The sequence below is a fragment of the Triturus cristatus genome, chromosome 3_2 (genome assembly GCF_964204655.1).
Source record: "Triturus cristatus chromosome 3_2, aTriCri1.1, whole genome shotgun sequence".
Taxonomy (NCBI): domain Eukaryota; kingdom Metazoa; phylum Chordata; class Amphibia; order Caudata; family Salamandridae; genus Triturus; species Triturus cristatus.
Genome location: NC_140584.1, coordinates 469066442 through 469091009, shown reverse-complemented (window position 1 = coordinate 469091009; position 24568 = coordinate 469066442). Strand labels below are relative to the sequence as shown.

Genomic DNA, 24568 nt, shown 5'->3' with positions numbered 1-24568 from the left:
TGATTTTGTTCTGATATGGGAAGGAGAGAAAGAGGATTTTTTAGAGAATGATTGGATCCTTAGAAAGAAACCCACAGAAGCTGAAATGTACTTATGAAATCAGCAATACAGAGATAAATTATCTAGATTATCACTGTGTAGGTAAAGGATGAAAAGCTGTGCACGAAGATCCACAGAAAAAGTACTAGCAGCAATTGCATCTTCCATGATAATAGTGGACACCCACGCACCCTAAAATGGAGTGTCCCATATGGAGAATTTTTCTGAGCAATGAGAAACTGATGAAAGATAGAAGAATTTGAGTCACAAATAAAGAAAATGTACCAACGGTTTGAAAACAGAGGATATCCAATGAAAGTGTTGGATGATGCAGTTACGAGAGTCCACAAGAAAAAGAGGGAACAATTATTAGTGGTTAAAGCAAAAAACATATTGATGAAGAGGGTGAGGAATCCATAAGATACCTAATGGATTGCAACTCATCCCACAAGAGATCAGAGAACTCCTCAAACAAAACTGGCATATCCTGAAAATGGATGAGACACTGAAAGACTTACTCCAAGAGCATCCCATGATCACGTACAAAAAGACTCCCTCCATGGGAGACAGGTTAGCAAGCAGTTACATGCAACCACAGAAAAAGGGAGGAACAAAAATTGCAAACTGGCTGATGAAAAAGAAGGGATTCTGGAAATGCCAAAAGTGTAAGGCTTGTTCTTATGCTGAGAGAAAAACACAATTTGTAGCACAAAATGGAAAAGCCAACAATATCAAAGAGTGGATAACTTGTGATACCCCATTTGTTATATATGTTTTGGAGTGCTCTTGTTGTCAAAAATATATCGGGAGCACAGCGAACAAGTTAAAACTATAAATGCTCCAACATATAAGAGAAATAAAACTCAAGTACATACTCTATGGCATAGCATCTATGAGAGGTACGTAATGGGCACATAAGCAATTTGCACTTTCATGGCATCCAGAGTACTAAAAGAAAACCCAGAGGAAGGGACAGAGAACAAGATCTGCAGAGAAGTGAGTCAAGATGGATTATAATGATGGGAATGGAGCAACTATGGGGACTACATCCAGATGGAGAGCTATATGTGAACCTTTGTACTGATTTCATTATCATGTTTTTTACGCTTTCCACAAGCCATAGCAAACTGTAATGTCTTGGGGGTGGGCACCCTGGGACATTGCTGGAGCTGGCCCCAAGTCATGTAGGGCTACATGAGGGGGACCGTGCAGTCCCCCCAGCTTTGTTAATTAAGCCTTGGGGAGGTGGTGTTCCCCAGGGCTGTGGGGCCGCATGGCCCCCGTATTTCATTTGAAAGACTTGGCATGGGGAGGTGGTGGTCCCCAGGACTGCGGGGGGCTGTGCGCCCTCCCATATTTCTCATATTTAGCCCCGGGGGGTGGCAGTCGCTGGAGGAGGCCAAAAGGACCCTTGGGCTGTGGGGGCTGTGTGGCCCCTCCATTTCTAATATTTAGCCCTGGAGAGGTGGCGGTCCCTGGAGGAGGCCAGGAAGACTTCCCTCGCATTCATTTTATTCGATAGATCCGGGGAGGTGGCAGTCCCCGGTGCTGTGGGGGGCCACGTGCCCCCCTAGCATTTGTCTCAATTAGCCCCAGGGAGGTGGTGGTCCCCGGGGCAGTGTACGGGGCCAGAGCCCCCCATGCATTATTATTTAATTTAGCCCCAGGAAGGTGGCAGTCCCCAGGGCTGCGATTTGAGGCCAGATATTAATCATTAGATCTGGGGAGGTAGCTGTCCCGGGGACTGCGGGGGTCAATGCGTGCCCCCGCATCTCCTTCAATATGTTTGCCTCGGGAGGTGGCGGTCCCTGGGGTGCGGGGGTGATACTTGGCCACCCCTACCACCTTACTATATAAACTTGCCCCACAGGACCTGGCCCACCCGGGGGCCTATATTTATCAAAGAGAGGAAAATGCACTTCATTTTAAAAAATATATAATATCATTGTTTAGTTCTTCCCGGTTTTTGTAATATCAAGCAATTTTCAATTGATATGTGTTTACTTATAATTATCTTAAGAATATTTCCTTAATTTTTGATGTGTTCGTATTTCCCTAAAACTGTCTTTCCTTAAAAAATTTTTTCCAGGATTTGGTGTCCTGCAGTGTGGTTTCTCCGTTTCTGTTTTTCCATTAGTTCACACACATCAGCTAGCAGGAGCTTTCTCTTGCCTATTGATCTCCCTTTCTTTCTCTCACTTCAGTTGCAATGGTGTCCTAAGGAAATAACTTATTCCTTTAAGAGGAGGGAACTGGTGTCATTGCCAGTTATCTGACCAGTTAGCTCATTGCTGTTCAGAAACAGAACAGAAGCATTTCATGTGGACAAGCAGCAAGGCACTCGTTTGGGATACTATTGGATATGGAGCCAGTGAGCGGTCTATGGAGAGAGAATAATCTGCCTCAGGGAGCTGTCCACCTACCAGGAATAGCAAATGTTTGAGTGAGCAGGCTCAACAGTGTTCTTCCGTTCTCAGAATCTACATTTTTATCAGGAAATCTTCCACATTTTTTTAGCAGAGTTTTATATAGCGCGAACTTGACCCGAATCCAATCAGGTATCAGAGCGCTTTACATAGCACCAGTTACGTTACGTGAGGACACACATTCATTTTTATTTTTTTGTTAGGCACGGGAAAATTAAGTGATTTGCCCAGCATCACAGGAGGTTTTTAGCGTCGTTACTGAGACTCGAACCCAGATCCCCCAGGTCCGAGGTCGAGCGCCCTAACTGTTAGGCCAACTCCTCTCCCCCCACATGCTTGATCAGTGAGTATTAGAAACACCTAGCTTGATCTGTTTGAGCCTCCTTAATCTAAACACCAAGGAACCAGCGGCATGGGGCACTAATGCCTGCTCCTTTCCAGTGATGCATGTCCTATGCCTTTCCTCTAGTTCCACTAACTACAGAAGAAATAAAGGCAAGGACAGGATTCCGGTGGATGTAATAGGAACTATCTGGCACAGGAAGAAGGGGGTGTTCTTCTTTGTCTCTGAAATGTCTGCTAAAATGAAATATGCCTCACTTCACCAGTCACTCTTTCATCATGCATGAATGACTTTCAAGTGATCGATTTGGAAAATATGATGCTAAGGCCTTATGTAGGTGGCCTGGCATTTACCACTTCATAAATACCGAATCATACCGATTCGGTATTTATGAAGTGGTAAATGCTATGTAGGTATTCAATCGGTAAAAATTACCGATTCGTAGAAATTCGGTAATTACCGAATCGGTATTTACCGATTCGGTAATGAGGCATACCTTCCCATTGATGGGAAGGTATGCCTCATTACCGATTCGGTAAATACCGATTCGGTAATGGGGGGAGCACATGCAAGGGTGGCAGGGTGTCACATTGACACCCTGTTGCACCCCTGATTCGGCCATGTGTGCACATGTGGCGCACATATATGCATGTATGTCTGCCACATTGCACACTTAAACGTGCACAAAAATGCTTTTTTACACCTATTCGTCATTTACCACCAACCTTTAGTTGGTGGTAAATAACGAATCCCCACACCCACCACACACTCCCCCTACATCTCATTTCATGATTCGATATTTACCGAATTGACACCCTGTTGCACCCCTGATTCGGCCATGTGTGCACATGTGGCGCACATACATGCATGTATGTCTGCCACATTGCACACTTAAACGTGCACAAAAATGCTTTTTTACACCTATTCGTCATTTACCACCAACCTTTAGTTGGTGGTAAATAACGAATCCCCACACCCACCACACACTCCCCCTACATCTCATTTCATGATTCGATATTTACCAAATCGGTAAAATTACCGATTCGGTAATTTTACCGATTCGGTAAATACCGAATCATGAAATGATCCCCCTACATCTCAAAAGCCTAAATACCGGTCGGTAACGGCATATTTACCGAAAATCGGCCGTTACCGACCGTTATTAGGCTTCCTACATGAGGCCCTAAGTCTCCAGCACCCAGCACTTCTTCAGAACGTGTTATTGATCATGCTGTTGTTTAGGTGTCCCTCTACTCTTGGATCCTATGCCAATTATTTATCCCTTTTCGAGAGCTGATGTGTTAAAATGTCTCATACAGGTGTTTACTGTTATAAATAAGGTGTTTTAAACTGGTTACCCATTTCTATGCTTCGTCTTTATTGGCATGAAATAATAGAACTTTTGGCTGTCATAGCTAGCCATCTGCCAATAGCCTTCTGTTTACCAAGGCTCCTTTTACAGTCATTTTAGTAGTCAAGATTCCATTTGATGGAAATAGCTGTGATATTGCAGCCTTGGACACTTGCCCTTGTATTCTACAATGCTTGTGTTAACTATGTTCACTGTTCTTGTTGCTTTTAGCTTGGCACAAAGAGGTGATGGGTGATGGAAAGGAGACTCTTCTGTGTTAGCATACCCGCCTACAGTTTAACCATGATTGTTTTTTGCATTCTTTTCTCTTTCAACCACAAGCTATTTTCATTGTAATGAGCTTTCCTGAAATGATCACTTCTGTATTTCTAAGTGTATGTTGAACAATAATAATCAACTTGAAGCACAAGCAATTAGTTGACAAATCTAACAACTTGTTTGTAAACTTTTGATATTCCTGCAAGAGTTTATAGACCACTTCACTGTCTCTTGAAAGGTTTACCTGCTTACATTTGTGAATTTCATTTCTTCGTGCAAAAATAAACAGAGGTATATTTATGTATTAGAAAATATGAAATATCAATGCAAATGCCCTTGGTGAAAGTTTTTACCTGGGAAACAAATACATGTGGAGAAGGCCTTTCTCCTACAACTACCCCAATTTTGGGAGTGTGCCCTTCACCATTTAATTTTGGGACTGGATTTACTCTTCCAATGATGGGTATAAATCTTTGACCATTTAAAGGATGGGAAGGGGATGGAGAGGAGTTTGTGAATACCCATAATCATGTAGATATGTGGGTTTTCCAAACCTACAGGCCATTCCTGGTTTGTAATGCCCAACCCCTGCTCCCAATTCACTCCCACTTGTAGATGCATTCACACAAAAACACATGAGCATAGAAAAAGTGGTTTTGCAGTGACAAAAAAAATCTTTCATTGTGTAAGACAAATTTACATACATAGTGCATTGAGAATAGGAATTATGGTGACCTAATTTCGTGAGCAGGATTTGATATTTGTACATATTAATGTTGGGTTTGTGTGGATATTCTTATTAGGACTTAATGATGTGGTTCATCTTGAGTGCCTACGGCGTAGTGAGCTTAGGACTGACTCCTTAATGAGTCTGGTCATTAAGGTGAACCTTGAATACCTGTGGCATAAACAATTTAGAACTCACTTTACTGATTCCTTTTTATTGCTGAAGAACATCTTTAGTGGCTAAGGCACAGCGAGCTGTATGCCTCATCTTGCTAATTAGCATATGATGTGTATGAATTTATATGTGAATCAGTCACCAATTTATCAAAACGTAGTGGTACTAAAACACATAAAGAGAAAAAGTAATTTCCTTTACAGCAAATATTCAAAATTACAATCACACTGGCGCAAAGCCCCTGAAGTCCAACTCCATCTTATGTAGGCCTCGACTCCATCTCAGCTAATGGAGGTCACCATCTTCGCACTCTCAATGGAAGTTTCAATCTTTCCCATTTTCTGCAGAATCATTGTCATATCTGCCATTAGATGCAGATGTCGTATGATCTTATTGTTCTAAAAACTCTGAAAGCGTAAAGTCGTTTGATTGAGCACATAGATACACCATTTAATGTGACATCCGTCTGGGTCAAATGTCTACTTTACACCATGTCAAGGTTAACTGAGAATACATACAGATATATAGCCAAATAATGCAGTCTGTAATGATGTCCTTTTACCTTATATGTTCATAAGGGACTGTTTGGGATGCACACCTTGATGCACATAATCGAAGTCAGACATTCCTAAAGCTATGTCAGAAATTCCAATTTTTGATAAGATTTAGAATATAAGGACTACCACTTGACCCCTAGTCAAGAGTGGTCCTTCGCCCAGATTATCACCCGAAATTTTCACCTGAGATTCAGCTAGAGACTGTCTCACCTACTGCCAGCACACATAGCACTTTGCAGATGCTACATCTCTCCTCAAGCCAATAAAGCTGAGAACTGTATGTAAACAGAACCTTCTATTGCAGTGTGTGTTTACTCTTTGCGAGGAGCACAGTCTTCATGCCTCCACTGAAAAAGACAGCATGTGCTGTGAACAAGGTATGCAGTGCGTCTCTTCTCCCTAATAAACTGTAAACTGCAAGTTGCTTTGCTTTCCATGCTCTATTGGTATAGCGCATCGAGGTAGCCGTTAGGTTGTTCATTTCTAGATGACAGTTTAACCAGGCTGGAAATGTTCATTTTTTTCTTGTTATTTATAACATGTCTTCTTGCTGTTTTTATAATATTCTGTGTAGTTGTTTTAAACATACTGAGAAACAAATTGTTACTGTAGAAATAAATATTTTTACTTAAAAATGTTCATTCTTCATTGTACACTGTGTGTGTGAGATACTGTGAATAACTAAATAGGTTTGTTACTGTTACCACAGCGTCTGGATCCCTTCATAGGGATTGTTAGTAACCCAAAAGCAACATCTCTATTTCAATACCACATTGAATGCTGTTTTGAGGGGCTACAATAACCTGTCTTTCACAGTCATTGTTAGTGCATTGAACCAGGTTCACCTGTGTCACCTGTGAGTGGGAAAGCACACTTTGTAGAGCTATGCCAAAGTCATAGCTTTCCCAACAACACATTTGAAATTGAAGACTATTGTGGATTTGTAGTTTGTTTGCTTAGAGTACCTCATGTAGGAAGAGGTAAATGTATACCTAGGTTTTACAGTTCATTTTGGTTTCATTGATAATGACATAGCTATAACATAATTAATGAAAAAAAATCATAATGTGAAGCTTTAACATTTGTCAAGATCATTGTTTCTAAAAGAGGACAATACTGGAATATAAAAATGATCATTGTTTATTTGTTCTTTTTCAGATAGTAACAGTCTTAGCAAATATGTCAGTACTGGATCAGTCTGCCCCAGAAATAATTCAAGCAAATGGTTGGTGAAAATTTATGTTTGTGTGTATGATGCTCTGTTGTGCAGAACAGTAATATCCAGTTTGGTTGCTTTGATGTGTCCATGGGATTTCATGGATTTCGAACATGAGTCATTATTTGAATCACAATAATTAATCAATCCTTTACAGGAACGACTTGTTTTTTCTCCACTTTGATTCTTCTTGCTCTTAATTGCCATTGAGTCCTATTTCTAAATTAATGTTGAAGCTTTTACTCTTTTCCATTCTTAAATGTGCTCTAATATAAACAAGACCATTTTCACACGACGTGTCATGTTTTGCAACTCTTAGAATGGTCATTCCTTGCACGAACAAGAAGTATGTTTCAATACCTTTCCTTCATGAGAGAAGACCACTGGGCAGTGACAGGGTTGTATGATTCTTGTATATGTCACTGAACACAACTGCAGGATCATACAGATGCACATCATTTAACTTAATTCAGCTGTATATCTACTAAAAATATCATCTTTAAGATTCTGATTAATACTTTAACTTTTAAAGATAATTAAATGTTTCTAAGGTACCTTCTTTGGGCTGTGCAAAGGGGGAATTGAAACAAACAATTGAATTCCATACATCACGTGCAAAACGACACTATTCGCCATTAAGCACACCGTCGATCAGCCATCTACAACATTTGTAGTCTCCTTGCTGCCCATTTCATGTGGTCTCATGCAAGACTATCTCCCTAATTACTAGAAAGTAGACACTCTTAGAACTTATATGCTTTATTTAGAGGCATAACCTAAAATCCGATGTAAGCATCTCTTTAGACACTTCTTTTGTTTCAGTCCCCCATTTCTCAGCTGCAAATGTTAGGTAATATTATCTATCCCGGCGTTAATCGCAATTCAAATAACCATCACTTGGTGTGCCACTGGGCGGTTGGTCCACTTCAGGTGATGGAAGACAGGCACCTTACTCCAAGATGTTTCTATCCCGAGGAAAGACTTCCTCATGTGACTACAGTGCCAGACAGACATTGCACACAAGATGCAAGTTCTTGTGTTCTCCCTCTGAAGGGTCCTTAGAATTATTGCCGGGAACTGCCATTGCTAGCAGCCCCAGTCAAATATAAAGATGTAAATAGTCTGTTTTTATTAATGTTATTGAAAACAGGTGTGCAACAGAATCTTCCGAACTATAAACTTGCAGTGTCGAGAGAATACCTATGTGATCATAGAGTTCACCAATATACCTTGCCCATGAATATTTAGAATTACCCTCATAAGATTAAAAAATGTCTTGGGGACCTGCAGTGGTGGTTCCATCATGGGAGCGGGGAGCACCACACCCCTCCCCACACAGCTGCCGAAAGCTGGAAAAATAAAATGGTAATGGAAGGATTGTATTACCATTTTAGTTTTCTGGCTTTCTGCCGAACGGAGAGGTCAGGACAGGGCCAGTTCGTCATTGCTGTCGATTGGCAGAAATGACGCACTGGCCCCTTCAGTATGAATTGCTCATGTCGGTTTGGCTGGCTACATTATTACAGCCAAACAGACATGCAGAATTCAACCTATCCAACTATGACTATCTATGACAGGTGGGTTAGAGAGAAGGCACAGGCCTTCAGTGCACTTCGGAGTGCTGAAGGAGCCGGCTCCAGCCAATCCAGACAAATATCTCATGCAGTATGAGAACAGTGTCTGGATTGGATAAGGAGCTGCAGACCTCGCTCTGGAGGAGTTGGGAGTCTGCCGGAGAATACCGAGGACCTGCAGCAAGCCAAAAAGGTAAGTGAAACTTTTTTTTTCTTTTTAAAATGTAAATATTTATTCAGTTCAGTTCAAATGGCTTTATTTCGATATAATGAATATCTTAAAAAGCAGTACATAGACTAATGAACAATAAAACAATAAAAGGAGCCAATACATAGGAAAATAAACATACATTTCATACTACAAGTGGCACCAATAAATTAAATAAAAGCAGTTAAAAATACAGATTAAACAAGATACGAAAGCCTAGTTGATCTAATACGCCAAGCCCATCCTAGGAACTTTGCTAAGCCACAAGCAAAGAGGGGCCGTGGGTCATTTTTCAATATACGTAGTGCCTCCTTGTAATGTCTAATTCCAAGTTCTCTACAGAGTGGCTTTAACCATCTACTGCGGGGGTCTACATAAGCCGGACATTCGAACAAAAAATGGGGAACTGACTCTGTCCTATTTTCACAGAATGGGCAGGAAGAAATTGTTTGGGCCGGAGCCTTCCACCTAGAGGTCAGTTCCCCAACGGGAAGTAGACCTACCCTGAATTGGAAATATAGAGCACTGTCCCTGCGGTTTGTAATAACATCCAAGTATGGTTCGCAGAAAGACACGTCCTTTACCAAAAGGAAATCCAAGATGGTCCTGCACAAATTGGCATTACTACTTCTGCCATCAGCTACCCATCTCCAATATATCTTCTTCAGGACAGACTTCGAGGGGGCAGTTCTATTATTCCAAGCGTCGCCAAGGCCAAGATTGGCGAGAAGACGCTTGACTTCCCTCAACCAACAGATCTTAGACCAGCCTGGCAACCCCAACACATCAGTAAGCCATCCGCGTAGCTAGACATTTCTGGAACTCTCCAGATTCGCGCCCATAAAAGAAGAAGGCGGAGCCTAGCCTGGTCACTAATTGACCGAGTACCCATATCTAAAAGCAGTGGAAGGGTTGGGGTACTATGAGGGAGCCCCATTAGATCTTTATGGAATTTACTTTCTGAGCGGGATAACTGATCTACATTATGTACCCCCCAAAGTTCGGCCCCATAAAGTGCTGCACTAACACCCCTTGCCCTGTAGATATCTAGTATAGGCGCAATGGGTTTGAGGGTTGAGGCACGTTGTTCCTTAAAAAGGGTGCCCACCACCCTCTTGTGGGTCAGCAGCATCTTTTGGTGGTGACATTTCCAACTCATAGAGTCACAGAGACGAATACCGAGGTAATCGAACTCCGTAACCCTCTCGAGGGAAACAGAATCTAAGGTCAGTGGTTTAGCTATCTTCTTCGGGGGGTTAAGGACCAGGTACTTGGTTTTCCCTTTATTAATAACTAACCCCCTGGCATCACAAAAGGATTTAAAGCTAGTTAGCAGACTCTGCAGGCCTACCGGGGTTTTAGAGATCAGGAGGGTATCATCTGCAAATAGGAGGGTAGGCATTCTTCGGCCAGCCAGGGATGGTGCGTCTGCAGGATGTTGCAGCAGGTGCTCCACCACTCCATTGACATACAATGAAAACAGAGTGGGGGCTAAAACACATCCCTGGCGTACCCCTCTATTTACAGGTATTCGTGCTGTTTTTTGCCCCTGATTACCCCACCTGATCTGTGCAATATTTATTCATATCTTGTTTAATTTTATTTATATCCACTCACCATTTTTGTGGGTCACCAACAGCCAATGGAGCCTTGTGAAGAAATTGCTTTATTCGCCAAATCCCGTTTTTTTTTATAATAAGCTATGTTATTTATAATGGTTACAGAGGGAATTATTTTCCAATTTCAATTGAGCACCTCTGATTCTTTTTTTTTTATATATAGCTGTAATGCATTTTTCCTGAGTTTTTTTTTTTTACCTGACAGTCCATATCGAACTATTTAGATGATATCAACGATTTTAATGAAGGTTGTTTGGACAGGTTGCCTGCAGTAAAGGAAAGAATGTGATTGATAAACAGTCGACAACAGACTTGATTAGATTGTCAGACTATATAAAATAGTTCTTGTTGAGTAAAATGTGTGAATCTGACACAACACTGACCAAACACTGTCTTCCATGTGTTTGGTCGGACCACTTCCTTATCTCCTGCTGGGTCCCCATGGACTGTCCTTCCACCCGTCCACCTCCAGAGTGGAGGAGAGTGCGAAGTTGGCATAAAATCAAGTCGGACAATCTTACCGACTTCCTTCAGACACTTCCCCTACATAGGCCTGAGGAGGGCTATTCTAATATTGACTTAGCCAGCCAATCTCTTAATGATACTCTCCTCTCGGCCATCGACCATCTAGCACCTGAACGCAGGGAAAGAATTAAGCCCAAAAATAAAGGGGCCCCCTGGTTCAACGAGGCCGTACGGATACATAGACAGAGTCTGCGTAAGGTTGAGAGACAATGGAGGAAAACATATAAGGCTTCCGACCTGGTCCTTTATAAAGCTGCTCTGGCCCTGTACAAGAAAGGGATGTATGACGTTACAACGCACACTTTTACAACGCATGCACTTACAACGCATTTTTTACAACGCATAATCCATTACAACGCATGACATTACAACGCAGGACACTACAACGCATTTTTAAAAAATACCTTTACAACGCATTACCATTACAACGCATACTACCTTTACAACGCATACCATTACAACGCATAATATTAAATTACATTTAAGGTAAGTATTAGATAGTATAGGGGTAAAAATTACTATTCTAACTCCAGGGGGTGCAACAGTAGGGTAAGTGTTGGATAGTGTAGGGGTAAAAATTACTATTCTAACTCCAGGGGGTGCAACAGTAGGGTAAGTGTTGGATAGTGTAGGGGTAAAAATTACTATTCTAACTCCAGGGGGTGCAACAGTAGGGTAAGTGTTGGATAGTGTAGGGGTAAAAATTACTATTCTAACTCCAGGGGGTGCAACAGTAGGGTAAGTGTTGGATAGTGTAGGGGTAAAAATTACTATTCTAACTCCAGGGGGTGCATCAGTAGGGTAAGTGTTGGATAGTATAGGGGTAAAAATTACTATTCTAACTCCAGGGGGTGCATCAGTAGGGTAAGTGTTGGATAGTATAGGGGTAAAAATTACTATTCTAACTCCAGGGGGTGCATCAGTAGGGTAAGTGTTGGATAGTATAGGGGTAAAAATTACTATTCTAACTCCAGGGGGTGCATCAGTAGGGTAAGTGTTGGATAGTATAGGGGTAAAAATTACTATTCTAACTCCAGGGGGTGCATCAGTAGGGTAAGTGTTGGATAGTATAGGGGTAAAAATTACTATTCTAACTCCAGGGGGTGCATCAGTAGGGTAAGTGTTGGATAGTATAGGGGTAAAAATTACTATTCTAACTCCAGGGGGTGCATCAGTAGGGTAAGTGTTGGATAGTATAGTGTAATATTATGCGTTGTAATGGTATGCGTTGTAATGGTAGTATGCGTTGTAATGGAATGCGTTGTACAGGTAGTTTTTAAAAATGCGTTGTAGTGTCATGCGTTGTAATGTCATGCATTGTAATGGATTATGCGTTGTAAAAAATGCGTTGTAATGGTAGTGCGTTGTAAAAGTTGCGTTGTAAAGGTTGTTCCCCACAAGAAAGCTATCACGTCCAGGAAAGCAGACTTCTATGAGGCTCGAATTACTGATGCCCCTAACAAACAAAAGGAAACCTTCAGGATCCTAAAAGAACTTAGCAGAAAGGTCGATGCGTCATCAACCTTAATACCTTTTGACGTTGACACCCTGCAGTCTTTCTTCCTGAAGAAAGTGATGGACATTCTGCTTGAGATAAATAGATCTCATGCAACTGCTGCAAGTCATGGACTGGCGTCACCTCAACCTTCACCAGCTCAATTCCTGGCCCAATTTCCTCCACTAGACTCAGAAACATTGGCTCTCCTGATTAATAAAGTTAAATCCGGCTCGCCGGCTGACCCCTGCCCTCCCAGGATTTTTCAGCTTGCCTGCCCAACCCTGGAATGTAGGATCCTTTCGCTCCTCAACAACTCCCTGGCCATTGGTCAGGTGCCAGGTGACCTGAAGGAGGCCAGAGTTATCCCTCTACTAAAGAAGCCAGGAGCTGACAAGGCTGATTTGAAAAACTATAGGCCAATTTCTCAACTCCCTTTTCTGGCCAAAGTAATGGAGCAACATGTCCTAAAAAACCTTTCTGACTTTTTGGATACTTTTAGGCTGCTGCACCCACGTCAGGCAGGTTTCAGAGCCTATCATAGTACAGAGCTTGTCATGTTGTCCGTCCTTGACGACCTTAGATCGAATGCTGATAAGAGAGAGCGAAGCGCACTGGTGCTATTGGACCTCTCTGCAGCATTCGACACGGTCAGCCACTCCATCTTGCTGACCCGTCTGATGGATTTGGGACTTAGGGGCCCGGCCCTTGCCTGGCTAAAATCCTTTCTCTCTGATCGCTCGCAAAGGGTGCAGCTTGGTGACTGTTTCTCCAAGAGAGGTGTCATTCCATGTGGCGTTCCACAGGGCTCTGCACTGTCCCCTCTGCTTTTTAATATCTATTTGCAACCTTTAGTGTCCGCTCTATCTAACATGGACTGTCGTGTTTTTAATTATGCTGACGACACCCAGCTTATTCTGAGGATCGACAATTCAGCCTATGCCCAAGAGACAGCTCAAAACATCTTAAGGTTCACAACTAATTGGATGACAGCTAACTCTTTAAAAATCAATCCCGATAAAACGGAGGTTCTCATTGTCCCTACCATCAATAACTCCTGGGGTGGCCTGTTTTGGCCCAAAGAACTTGGGCCTCCTCCCTGCCCCTCCCCAGTGGTGAAAAGTTTGGGAATTAAGATCGACGCAGAACTCTCGCTAAGTCATCAAGTCTCCTCAGTGGTGGGCACCTGCTCTGGTATCTTGAGGCAATTGAGGAAGCTGGTCCCCATTCTGTCCACCTCTTCCATGAAAACCATAGTCTCGGCCACTATTTTATCACGCCTCGACTATGGGAATGCGCTGTATCTGGGCCTTCCTCAGAAACTCACTAACCGGCTCCAGGTGGTTCAGAATGATGCTGCTAGGCTGATTTTTAGCCTTCCTAGGAGGTCTCATGCATCACCTCTGCTCTCAAAACTGCACTGGTTGCCCGTTAGACAACGCGCAAAATTCAAGGTCCTGTGTATCGCCCACAAATCCCTCTATGGTCAAGCCCCTAGCTATATTAGGGATCGCTTGACTAAGTATGTCCCAGGACGCTTCCTTCGATCTGCTGATGCTGTCCAGTTGATTTGCCCCCGAAGTAATCTGGCTTCCAAGGGCGGGCGGGCTTTCTCTGTTATTTTGCCTTGTCTTTGGAACCAGTTGCCGGATACTTTACGAAAGGAACCAGGCTTACTTCCCTTTCGAAAGCTATTAAAAACGTTGCTTTTCAGAGACTCCTCCTAGGAGCCATGTCATCTGGACTGTTTTTGCCGGGCTTTCTTTGCTATTCTCCTTCGGCCAGCGCTAAGAGACCTGTCGGTATACATGCGCTATATAAATTTCCCTACAAATACAAATACAAATACAAATACAATGTATGTTAGTGTTGCCATGACGACTTGCCATGCCTTTACTATTCCATTTAATGTTAAAGTGTTAAACCTTCTCGAACTGGTTAGTTAACAGAAACTAAACGTTAAAGCCAATGAAATGGGAATTTATTGGAGACAGCTATTTGCCGGTTACTTGTAGTAAATCAGGCACCTTTGTGAGCTGCTTAAACTACATTCTGAATTTAGCAAATTTCTGCTAAAGCATTATGGTAGTTGTAGTGCTCAATGCACTGCAGACTCCAGCATCGCCCTGATTAAATATGATGGTATTGCTATGATCGGTAGCTATATCTAAAGTTGCACTGAAAACTATAACGTCCGTGCTTCCTAGCATTGTAATGTTGAACACAATGAGATGGGCATTTACTGGAGACATCTGTTTGCAAGTAAAAACCGAGGGATTGGGTGGTATATAGTCGCATGTTTGCAAACAGACCATACATCATTTAGGATTCTCTCCAGTTGGAGTATTCATTTGGAATCTGACATAGTCCAACTCTGGTATCATGGCATTCGCTGTGCTGATGCACCATCCGTCACCATCTATTGGTCTTTAAAGTGTGAAACAGCCCTGATGGTATTCAGTAGCATAGCCAGTGTCTCATGGGACCTAGTGCAAGAAAGAAAGTGGCCCCCCTTGCTGCTCTTTGAATGCTAAAAAACAGCAACAATCAGGGTTCAGTGGGCCCATCAGGCATCTGGACCCTAGTGCCAGTGCACCTACTGCATCAGTGGAAGCTACGCCTGTTGTTATGTCTTGTAGGCTGCTTCAGTAAGGGAACCAAATCACCATTGTGATGCTCTGTTTACAAACCTGAAATGTGTGAGATAAAGAGGACTATACATTCGAGACCACTAGCTTTCCTGGTTACCAGTCTCTGATTATGGAAGCAACTGTTTAAAGCTTAATTAACTTTGATTTTGTTATTAGGTCGAAGTCTACCTAAAGCAGAGATGTTTAAGGGGCATGCTGAAAGTCTACCTTAATTCAGTGACAAAAACACATTGATAATTCTATTTCTCATTTTCCATAGAAAAACTCAAACAGGAGAAATTTACTGCACACAGTGAATTCTGCACCCTATGCTATCAGTATTTACTAAGTGATGTAAATATCTTACCCATTCTCAGCCCACTAATTATCCAAGTGATAGGTAAAATCACATTAAGGAAGACTTTTGCAGTAAAAGCAACTATGCAGTCCCACATGCTTACACCGAAATGCATTTCAGTTCCTATATACAAACCGTAACCAGTTCAGTGCTTAATTTGAGCCGGTGGTTTCTGGTGCTTGGCACTGGCAATTAACAACAGTGCTTAATTCTTCAATGTACATTAAAATGAATATCTGCCGCCAACGCAATTCTTATAGTGTAGGGTGTCCTAGAATAGTCTTAGCACCGATACACCCCGGTATGCAAGTGACACACAACATGGGTGACCTCAAAAGAAAGGACTATGACTCCATTATCTGTTGGAGAAAACTTGCTGCAGGTTTATTTTTGCACATGTAGGCAAGACAAAATTGCGTTAGCTTACATGCGATCCAGGACAGCCAGTGGATGAGCAACCTAAACTGACCACCCACCTGAATGACCAAATAGCACCTCAATTAGATGCCAATGGGCGCTATGCTGTTGGGGGGTCCTCACCCTGCGGCCTCACCAATGCCAAACTCACATCAGGTGGTGGAGCAGTACCAGGCAAGCCCCTAGTTGCTCAGGGTTACAACTGCCCGTGGAACTAATGGGACACTATGATTTTTTCCCCTGGCTCGGGTCCTGTAGTCAGGCCTTATGTGTAGTTCGCCAGGGGCACTCCCTCAGTGCTCTCTCTTTGGGTGGATTTCAACCATAAATCCCTGGATCGCCATGTAACTCCGCCAAGCCCACAATGCTTCCTTGACCTTCTTTACCTGCATCCGGCTTTTTCCAGGAGCTCCTGAAGGTCCAGGAGAAATAGATCTGTGCCCACCTCTAATAGGTGGACTCCATCCTCGGCAAAGAAACCTGTGGTTTGCACATTGATCAGGCTGTGCCTTATGAAACCCCCAACCCCTTTGCTCTGTAAATCTTTGTTCTTGAGTTGTGGGCCTCCCGCTTCACCAGCTGTGATGGCCCGCTAAATTGTGACCGTTTCAAGACACACGCTGTCATCAGACCACAAAAGAGAATGCGGGCCGAGTGATCTAGGTATTTATACTCCTACCCGCAACCCCTTACCCCCAGGTGCCCCTGCCCCAGAAGCCCACCTTGCTCCTAGGGGCAGGCTATGGTCAGCCAGCTGGCTGCGACCCCCCCAGAACTGGATGGTCTTGGGATGGAGGGGGGCAGCCTGAGGGTCATGGAGATGTGGTGCTAGGCCTCTGCCCACCAACTTGGCTGTGCTGCGTGCGCTGCAGGCAGCCCCAGAGTTGTCACACCTATAGATGTTCAATGGTTAGGAGTTATGTTGACACTGTCATTGGCAGTGCTGGGAGGGGCAGTGGGTGGTGCAAGCTTCAGTGGACTCCTCAGAAGGACCCTGGCATTTACTTTTTTACAAAGAAAGTGCCCGTAACCATTAATGACAAAATAAATGCTATAGGAGAAACCATCTAAAGCTAGTCAATCTCCCTGTTCTTATGTTGGAAAAGTAAGAATCAGAGATCTCCATGGATAGTTGAGTGATGTAATGTGACTGTTGATTTTTATGGAAGCCTAATAGACACACTTTTTAACATCATGTTTGAATGACGGATGTGATATTAGCTGCGTTGCAGACTTGCAAACCCGAGTTTGAATATTGGGTTTACAGCTTGATTTCCAACTTAAACAAACTGTGTGTTCGAAAGTAAATCATTTTATCTAACTTCCTCGCCAGTCCTTTCAGCCACAGTGTGCTTCATGCAAAAATTATGAATATATTAAATGTCAACGAGTGAAGATGGTCACCTAAAGACAATGTGTTAGAAATCATGCAGGTGGACCAGCTCTACATTAAAAACAAATTGAAAGTAACCTTGAAGTTCCCATCCTCATAAATGCACTGTGTGTGTGACCCCATGTATCTACATGATAGGTGCCGTGGGCGTGCCTTATCATGTATATAATATTGCACTACATTGCTTTACATGAGCGCTAACTACCAAGGTCTCTTTTCTCCTTGATGCGCTTCTAATTTCTCACGCTTTTTACATTTATTATATCCCGATTTTAAACATAAACTGTGCTAGCTTTGTAACAATTCTAAGGTTTGCTAATACCTTGCTCTGTATGTAGCACGCATCTTCAGAATTCTATTTAATGATACTTAATTCACTGTCTTTGAAAGAATGAAAGACTGACACTGTCTTACCCCAACTGATGCCCTTCAGAAGCCAGCGGTGAGCGATTAACTCACTGAGCTGTAATTTTACATAGTGGCGAAAATATAATTGTTTCCTTTTCAATCTTCATTAGTGCATAAACAGACGTGGACACGAACAAAAATGTAATCATTTCTTTAGTCATTAATCTAAACGAAATGACCGACAGTGAGTGAATGGGGCAAAGCCATTTGCTTTATTTAAGGATTTGTCTGAATAAATGTGCACATCGCCTTATATGTCTCTGTAAGAGGTGCCTAATTAACAAGGTTGTTTGTAGAAAAAAATGAGGTGAGGTTTGCACTTAACTTCCTCTGTGGAAGTTCTTAGCAGCTTCACACAAAGGTAACTGCCTGAAGGCTTTTGAGCTGTGACTTGCGCGTTATCCATGTCGTGTAAAATGGCTTCCTGTGTCTAGACGCAATAAATAATATGGCGGCAAGTAGAGTATGAATGTCCCTGATAGTAGTGCAGCTTTTGCAAAGTCTATTTCTCAAATGAACTACCCTTGTTGTGCTTGCTAAAGTTACTTGTTAAAAATGCATGGCAACATTATACAGTAGTGCACTAACTACTAGCACTGAAATGTGTATTTAAAAACATTAAAAACACAAGCCAAGCTTTTTTTCTGTTTTTCTGATATTGCGGTGCGGCATTGGCTTGCTTCACAGAGATTTTCCCGTGAATTTTCAAATTCGATAATATAAAGATATTTTTGTGATATAATGATCAAACCAAAACTTGTTTAAATTGAACTGGGATAGTCTACATGTATTTGTATCTTCACTATGGCAAAAAAAAAAAAACATGCAAAATAACTTAATATGGTTTACGGCTTAGAAATATAAGCTCTAGAGCAGCAATTTGATTTTAAATCAATTCCCTTCTCATATACCTAAAATTGTCCCTCCCGGGCCTAGCTCCTAGCCTTCCACACATACGGACACACAAGCACACACATACATATTTCAGAGTAGAAGACACGGAAAGACCGGGCACAAAAGGGAAAGAGCGACGGAATAGGAAGGTGAGAGAAGGGCAAAGAAAGAGCAACACTTGTATAACAATCCATGAACCAGAAAAGCAGCCCGAACCATAAAATGTATGAAGGAAGTATGTGTAACCAGCGAACCCCGACTGAAGAACACAGTCACCTACTCTTGACGTGTCACGACATCGCCTTGCGAAGCCCAGGTGTTTCAGAAACATCCTCCTGTGCCTTTAAATGTCAGAGTGCATCGAATTAGGAATGGTTCGGGAAACTGACCTAAAACTATAGAGCCTAGGAAGAAAATTTGATACTAAAACAGCTGGTGAAGGGCTAATTATTTATTCAAAGAAAAAGCCAAGCAACATTAGGCAAAATATTAAAATGTATTATGAGAATTTGTCATTATTTCGACAGAACTAAAATAAACAAAGAATAATACACGTAGGTTTCATATCAGGAGGAAAGTACGAATTGTATGCCACGAAATAGTTCTTTTAAAGTCTGAGGAGTTGAATGTAGGAATTAGAAAAATGGATTGATTGTAGCTGCTATCCTGGGTCAGGGTCCTGCTGCTTCATATAAAAAAATAGGGGTTGTATGCTAACATCACTGCTACTGGTGGACATTATTGAAGTGAGGTTATATCCGCTCCATCAGGAGGAAGGCAGAAAAGGAATTCCAACCCTGAGATGTGATGAATAAGACAATATGTCCTCCCCCAGAGCTAGCTCCGATCTTCTATGTGACAGTAGGCAAGCAGAGAGCTGCTGAGCAAACTGTTCAATTAGACAAATGTCTGAAGAAGTGATGGAAGAATTGGTTCTAAGACAGCCATGGCCCTGAATCAAAAATATAGATAATTAAAAAGATAATGTTTGCCAATCGGCATTCCTAGAAGTGGTTTCAGGTGAGAGAACATATGAGTCCTCCTGCCTAGGCCAAGTGTGATTTCTGTGTTCTGCACTATCCGGGGGCAAGAAAATATGTTCTTAAGAGGTAGCAAATAAACAGCAGCTTTAATGGAAGAAAGAACACTGTTAGCGCCCAAGGATTGGCAAAACTCGGGTTTTAAACGAGATACCCCAACTTATAGCTTTGACCCTCTAAATCCTGTAACGCTTGACAGGCCAGATGGACCTTTACCACCATGTTGCGAACGGAGCAAGGACAAAAACAGATCATATATATATATCTATATTATCTACTGGCGGTCGCCAGTAGATAGTTATAGTTAGGACCCTGTTTCCATAGGAAATCCGCAACATTCTATTTGGAATAACTTTGGCGCCGGTCGATGAATCCTCGCGAAATTTTCAAAATAGGTGGGGCGCTACGCTCCGCTCCTACCCTGAAAGTCTCGGGGGGATTCGTCAAGCGGGGGCTGAGAAAAAAGGGGGGTCCCAAAACGCGTTTTTCCCATGCATTTTTCCATAGGACTTTTAGACACAGCTACAGCCAGAACGGCTGAACAGAGTTACTTGAAATTTGGCAGAGAGGTAGTCCTCAGGTCAAGGAAGTGCCTTTTGTAGGTCTGGTGTAAATCTGTTCAGTAGTTCCTGAGAAAATAGCATTTAAATCAATATATATATGTGGGCGGAGCCTAACCACACATCTCATCCTGAGATCTGATTGGCTGTCAGCACTTCATCCAAGAAGTGTTGGCAGCCATCTTGGGACCAATATACATGATAGCACCTCATTAAAAAGCATTGCAGTTAATAGAAGATTTTAAGACTTTAGTTACATTATAAATCATTTGTTGATGGTACCATACTCATTTTAGGAATTGTGGTATGTTCTAAGGTGATTTCACCATGTGAAAAAGCCTTCTGCTGGGATATCATGATTGAGAGAAAAATATTTTCTCATGCTTTTACCACAGAGGTTTGGAAGGTGATCTATAAGCTAAACTGAGAGCTTATTTTCTGTAAATTCACATTATCTTTCTCAGTCATGTGAGAATGAAGTCTGACATTCTCAGTAAAACATGTACATCCAACAAGGGCAGAGACTGTCAGTTGATTCCTTTGTGTTCTACTGCAGCTTTCCAGAGTGTTCCAAAGAACTACTAGAGCGCTAACCGTCCTACTTATGATAAATGTATGGCACACCTGAAGCCATCTTGCTTGGATTAAAGTGGTAACTCTTAAAACATTTAATTTAAAAAGGAACAAAATGAGGGGGTTCATTTTTCCATAAAAAGTATGATTAGTGCTGCAGAAAGAAAAAGTTAGGGCACATTTTGAGTGACTTCTCAAATCCTGGCATGCAGACTGAAACATGCACTTTCAATACCAGCAGCAGTTTTCCCTGGTGAGCAGTAGCTTTACTACAGTGATCTAATGAGCAAAAAGAGTGCTAACATTCTGATTTTATGGCAAATGTGTGACACATTTGAATGCCTTCTTGATGGAATCAAAGTAAAAAACTGAAAGTATTTCCTACTGAGGAGACTGCAGTAAATGAGGAAATTAGGAAACTTCATAACAAATAAGTCTCCCAAGATGGCCACCAGAGACAAAAGAGCCCAAATGTAGCCCAAATATCACCCAGATGTAGCCCAAGTATAGCCCAATGACAGAATGTCCAAGAATGTTCTTAAAAACAACTAGAGCACTTACTGTCTTCATTATGACAAAAGTATGGCACACCTGAAGCCATCTTGATTGGAATAAACTTGTAACACTTAAAACATTTAATTTAAAAAGGAACACAATGAGGGGGTTCATTTTGCCATAGAAATTATGATTAATGCTGAAGAAAGAAAATGAGGGCACATTTTGAGTGACTTCTCAAATCCTCTTCTATTTCATTAAAAAATTCTGACATGCAGACTGAAACATGCACTTTTAATACCAGGAGCAGACTTCCATGGTGAACAGTAGTTTTACTACAGTGATCTAATGAGCAACTAGAGTGCTAACATTCAGAATTCATGGCAGATGTGTGACATATCTGAATACCTTCATGATGGAATCAAAGTAAAAAACTGAAAGCATTTCCGACTGAGGAGACTGCAATACATGAGGAAATTAGGAAACTTCATAACAAATAAATCTCCCAAGATGGCCACCGGAGACAAAAGAGCCCAAATGTAGCCCAAAATCACCCAGATATAGCCCAAATATAGCCCAATGACAGAAGTGTGCAAAACACTTATTATTTTGTGTTTTTGCAGTGTTATATAGTGCAGACTTGTCAGGTATTGGAGTGCTTTACATGAGCATTGGTTACATCACACAAGAACAAATTAATTTTGGTTGTAGACATGGGGAGACTAAGTGATTTGACCAGAATCACAGAATGTCGAGCTGAAGCAGAAACTTCAACCTGGTTCCCCAGTTGCAAAGTCTGCAGTTCTGGAAGTAACACCACATCCTCTCCCCTAAGTGCAACATTTAATCAAGTTGTCAACTAGATAAAAAAACATAAAGATAACAAATAATTTAAAAGTGCTTTGTCGCTATTTGAAAACTCAGAAAATATGTCCTTATTTTAGTCTTTTAGAGCACTAACCATAATTTTGATGCCAATAAGACCCTCTCATATATGTATTTCTAAAGGAATGCTCTAGGTATTACAGTTTTGATTACATCAAGATGATGTCAGGCGTTCCACACTTTTGTAATAAATATAGAATGTTAGCAATCTAGTTGTTCATTAGGATACTGTTGAGAGGCAGAGGCCAGGGGCACGGACTCTGAAAATTGAAGGCAGGTAGGAGGGTGCAAAGGCAACAATTTAACCACACTGAGCAGGCAGGAAGGGCCGTGGAAGCACAACAGACTACGGAGGGCAGTGGAAAGGGGGGCAGGGGCAACAAACCAACAATACAGGACTTGCAAGAGAGGCTGTTGGAGGGAAGATCTATTACGGGTCAAGGAAGCTAGGGGCGGTCCCCAGAGCCCCGGGAGCCACCACAGAACTGAGCAGGAGAGTGAGTCAGGGACAAAAGGGGCACCTTAATTTGAGCCGGGGTGCCTAGGAACGCTTGCTCCAAAAATGAAGAAAACAGACATATGAGACATGGAATTGGAGGCAGAATACAATGGCAGTTTAATGAGAAGATGCAACTTCAAAGAAACCGCAGAATAGAGACATAAAGTACAAAATACAGAATCCAGATAATCATACAGCTGTCATGATATTCTCTGTATCTCAATTAATGGACTGACAGAGAGAGAGAGAAAACACATCTATAAATGCATCATGAGAAACAAGTTACACCAAGGAAAATGTTACCTAGGGACACTCACATTTACTCTTAGAGCAAGCATTCCTGCAATTACAATACAACATCTTTTAAATGCAAAAGTAAAGAGAACAATGGTTAAACATAACATGACATTTCATATAGGTAAAATAGAATAAGATACTTCAAGCAAAGCAGAGCAAGACATTTTAAGCAAAGGAAGACAAGAGCTCCCAGTTCTTGGGGAAAACCTGCACAGCCTGTTAACCTACATACAGACGGCGAGGTTGTCCGTCGATATCTGTGGGTACTCCCTTTTTATATCATTTTGTGGGCTCCTTTGCACGCTACATCTACCTACGTATGCTACCCAAAAGCTTCGTCTGCAGATTTTACCAGACATTTCGTCATTTACCCACTTTATGCTGACAATGGACTGGGTGAAAAGGTCAGTCTCTCAGGCCAATCGCTTATCGTAAGTTCCATAGAGCAAGCAGAAAATAATGGGTATTGTACAGGAATTCAATATATTCATGTATAAAATCTCCTCAGTTCTCCTAACTTGACGCTCTGCGGTTGCCACGTCCTTAAAAGCGGGAAACCTGCCCAGGAAGCAAGTACCAGTCCAGGATGCAGCCTACTGTATGTCGACAGCTTCAGGGGGATGTTGAACTTTGATACCGAGCACGGAGCACTCGGGTAGGGTGGGGGCTACTAGTTTGGAGCAGAAGGCCTCGCAGACCTGCCTTCAGACTGCTATACACTAAAATTGCAGAGCTATGGTCAATTTAACAAAGAGGCCTACATATTGAACAGAAGGGCCTACACAGGGGTTTTATGCTGGCTGAGTGGTAAGGATGTCTCAGGATAATTATATAGCAACACAGGACCCGCTGGTCAATTTAATACGGCCTACAAATGCGGCTGGCAGGGCAAGGACAAGGGTCTCATACTTCAGGTGTGGACAGAACGGGCCAGGGGCCCCCTGTGATACAAAATCTACCCTCCTTCAAGGCTGTGGCAATGTAATAGACCATTGTGGGCAGAAGGAAGAGGCAATGGTAGTACAACCATACATGCCAACAGACCCGATTCAGCCAGGAAACGTCCAATGTTTTTAAGCTCAAATGGGCTTTATTTGATCTGTCTCCTGTCTACAATATCCTCTTTTTCAATGAACCTCAAAGGGGAAAATCAATACCCCAGTTTTTTTTCAAAATCTCCCTCTTACCAAGTTCAAAATGTTCGCAAGTATGGTACATTGGATCATGGAAGGAAATGGGATAGGGACATGGACTTGGATAACAGAGGACAGGAGAGACATGGAGAGGTGCACCAAACTGACCCTGCAGGGCAGGCATCAGGGTTTGCAGCAGCACAATACACCACACAGTGCATGCAGGACGGGAGTGCAGCACAACAATCCATAGAAAGCAAGAGGGAGGGGACAGGACCATGCACATGGACAACAGAGAACAGAGGGGCAAGAGGCAATGGTAGCTAGCTGACCATAATGGACAGACAGGAGAGAAGGCTGCAGCATAACAGACCATAAAGGGCAGGAGGGACGGATCAGGGGCATTACAATGGAACAGACAAGCCAGGAGGGAGGGAGTAGGGGTCTGCACAT

The 24568-nt window shown here is 42.3% G+C and overlaps 1 protein-coding gene across 2 annotated transcripts in view; it reads left to right on the top strand.

Moving 5' to 3' along the window:
• INSC (INSC spindle orientation adaptor protein) overlaps nucleotides 1-24568 on the top strand; it is a 1274962-nt gene that overhangs the window by 1210368 nt on the left and 40026 nt on the right. For both annotated transcript variants that reach the window (XM_085648109.1, XM_085648108.1), the window contains exon 11: nucleotides 7055-7121. In XM_085648109.1, the coding sequence (XP_085504235.1) occupies nucleotides 7055-7121 (67 nt within the window). The remainder of the gene's footprint in view (nucleotides 1-7054; nucleotides 7122-24568) is intronic.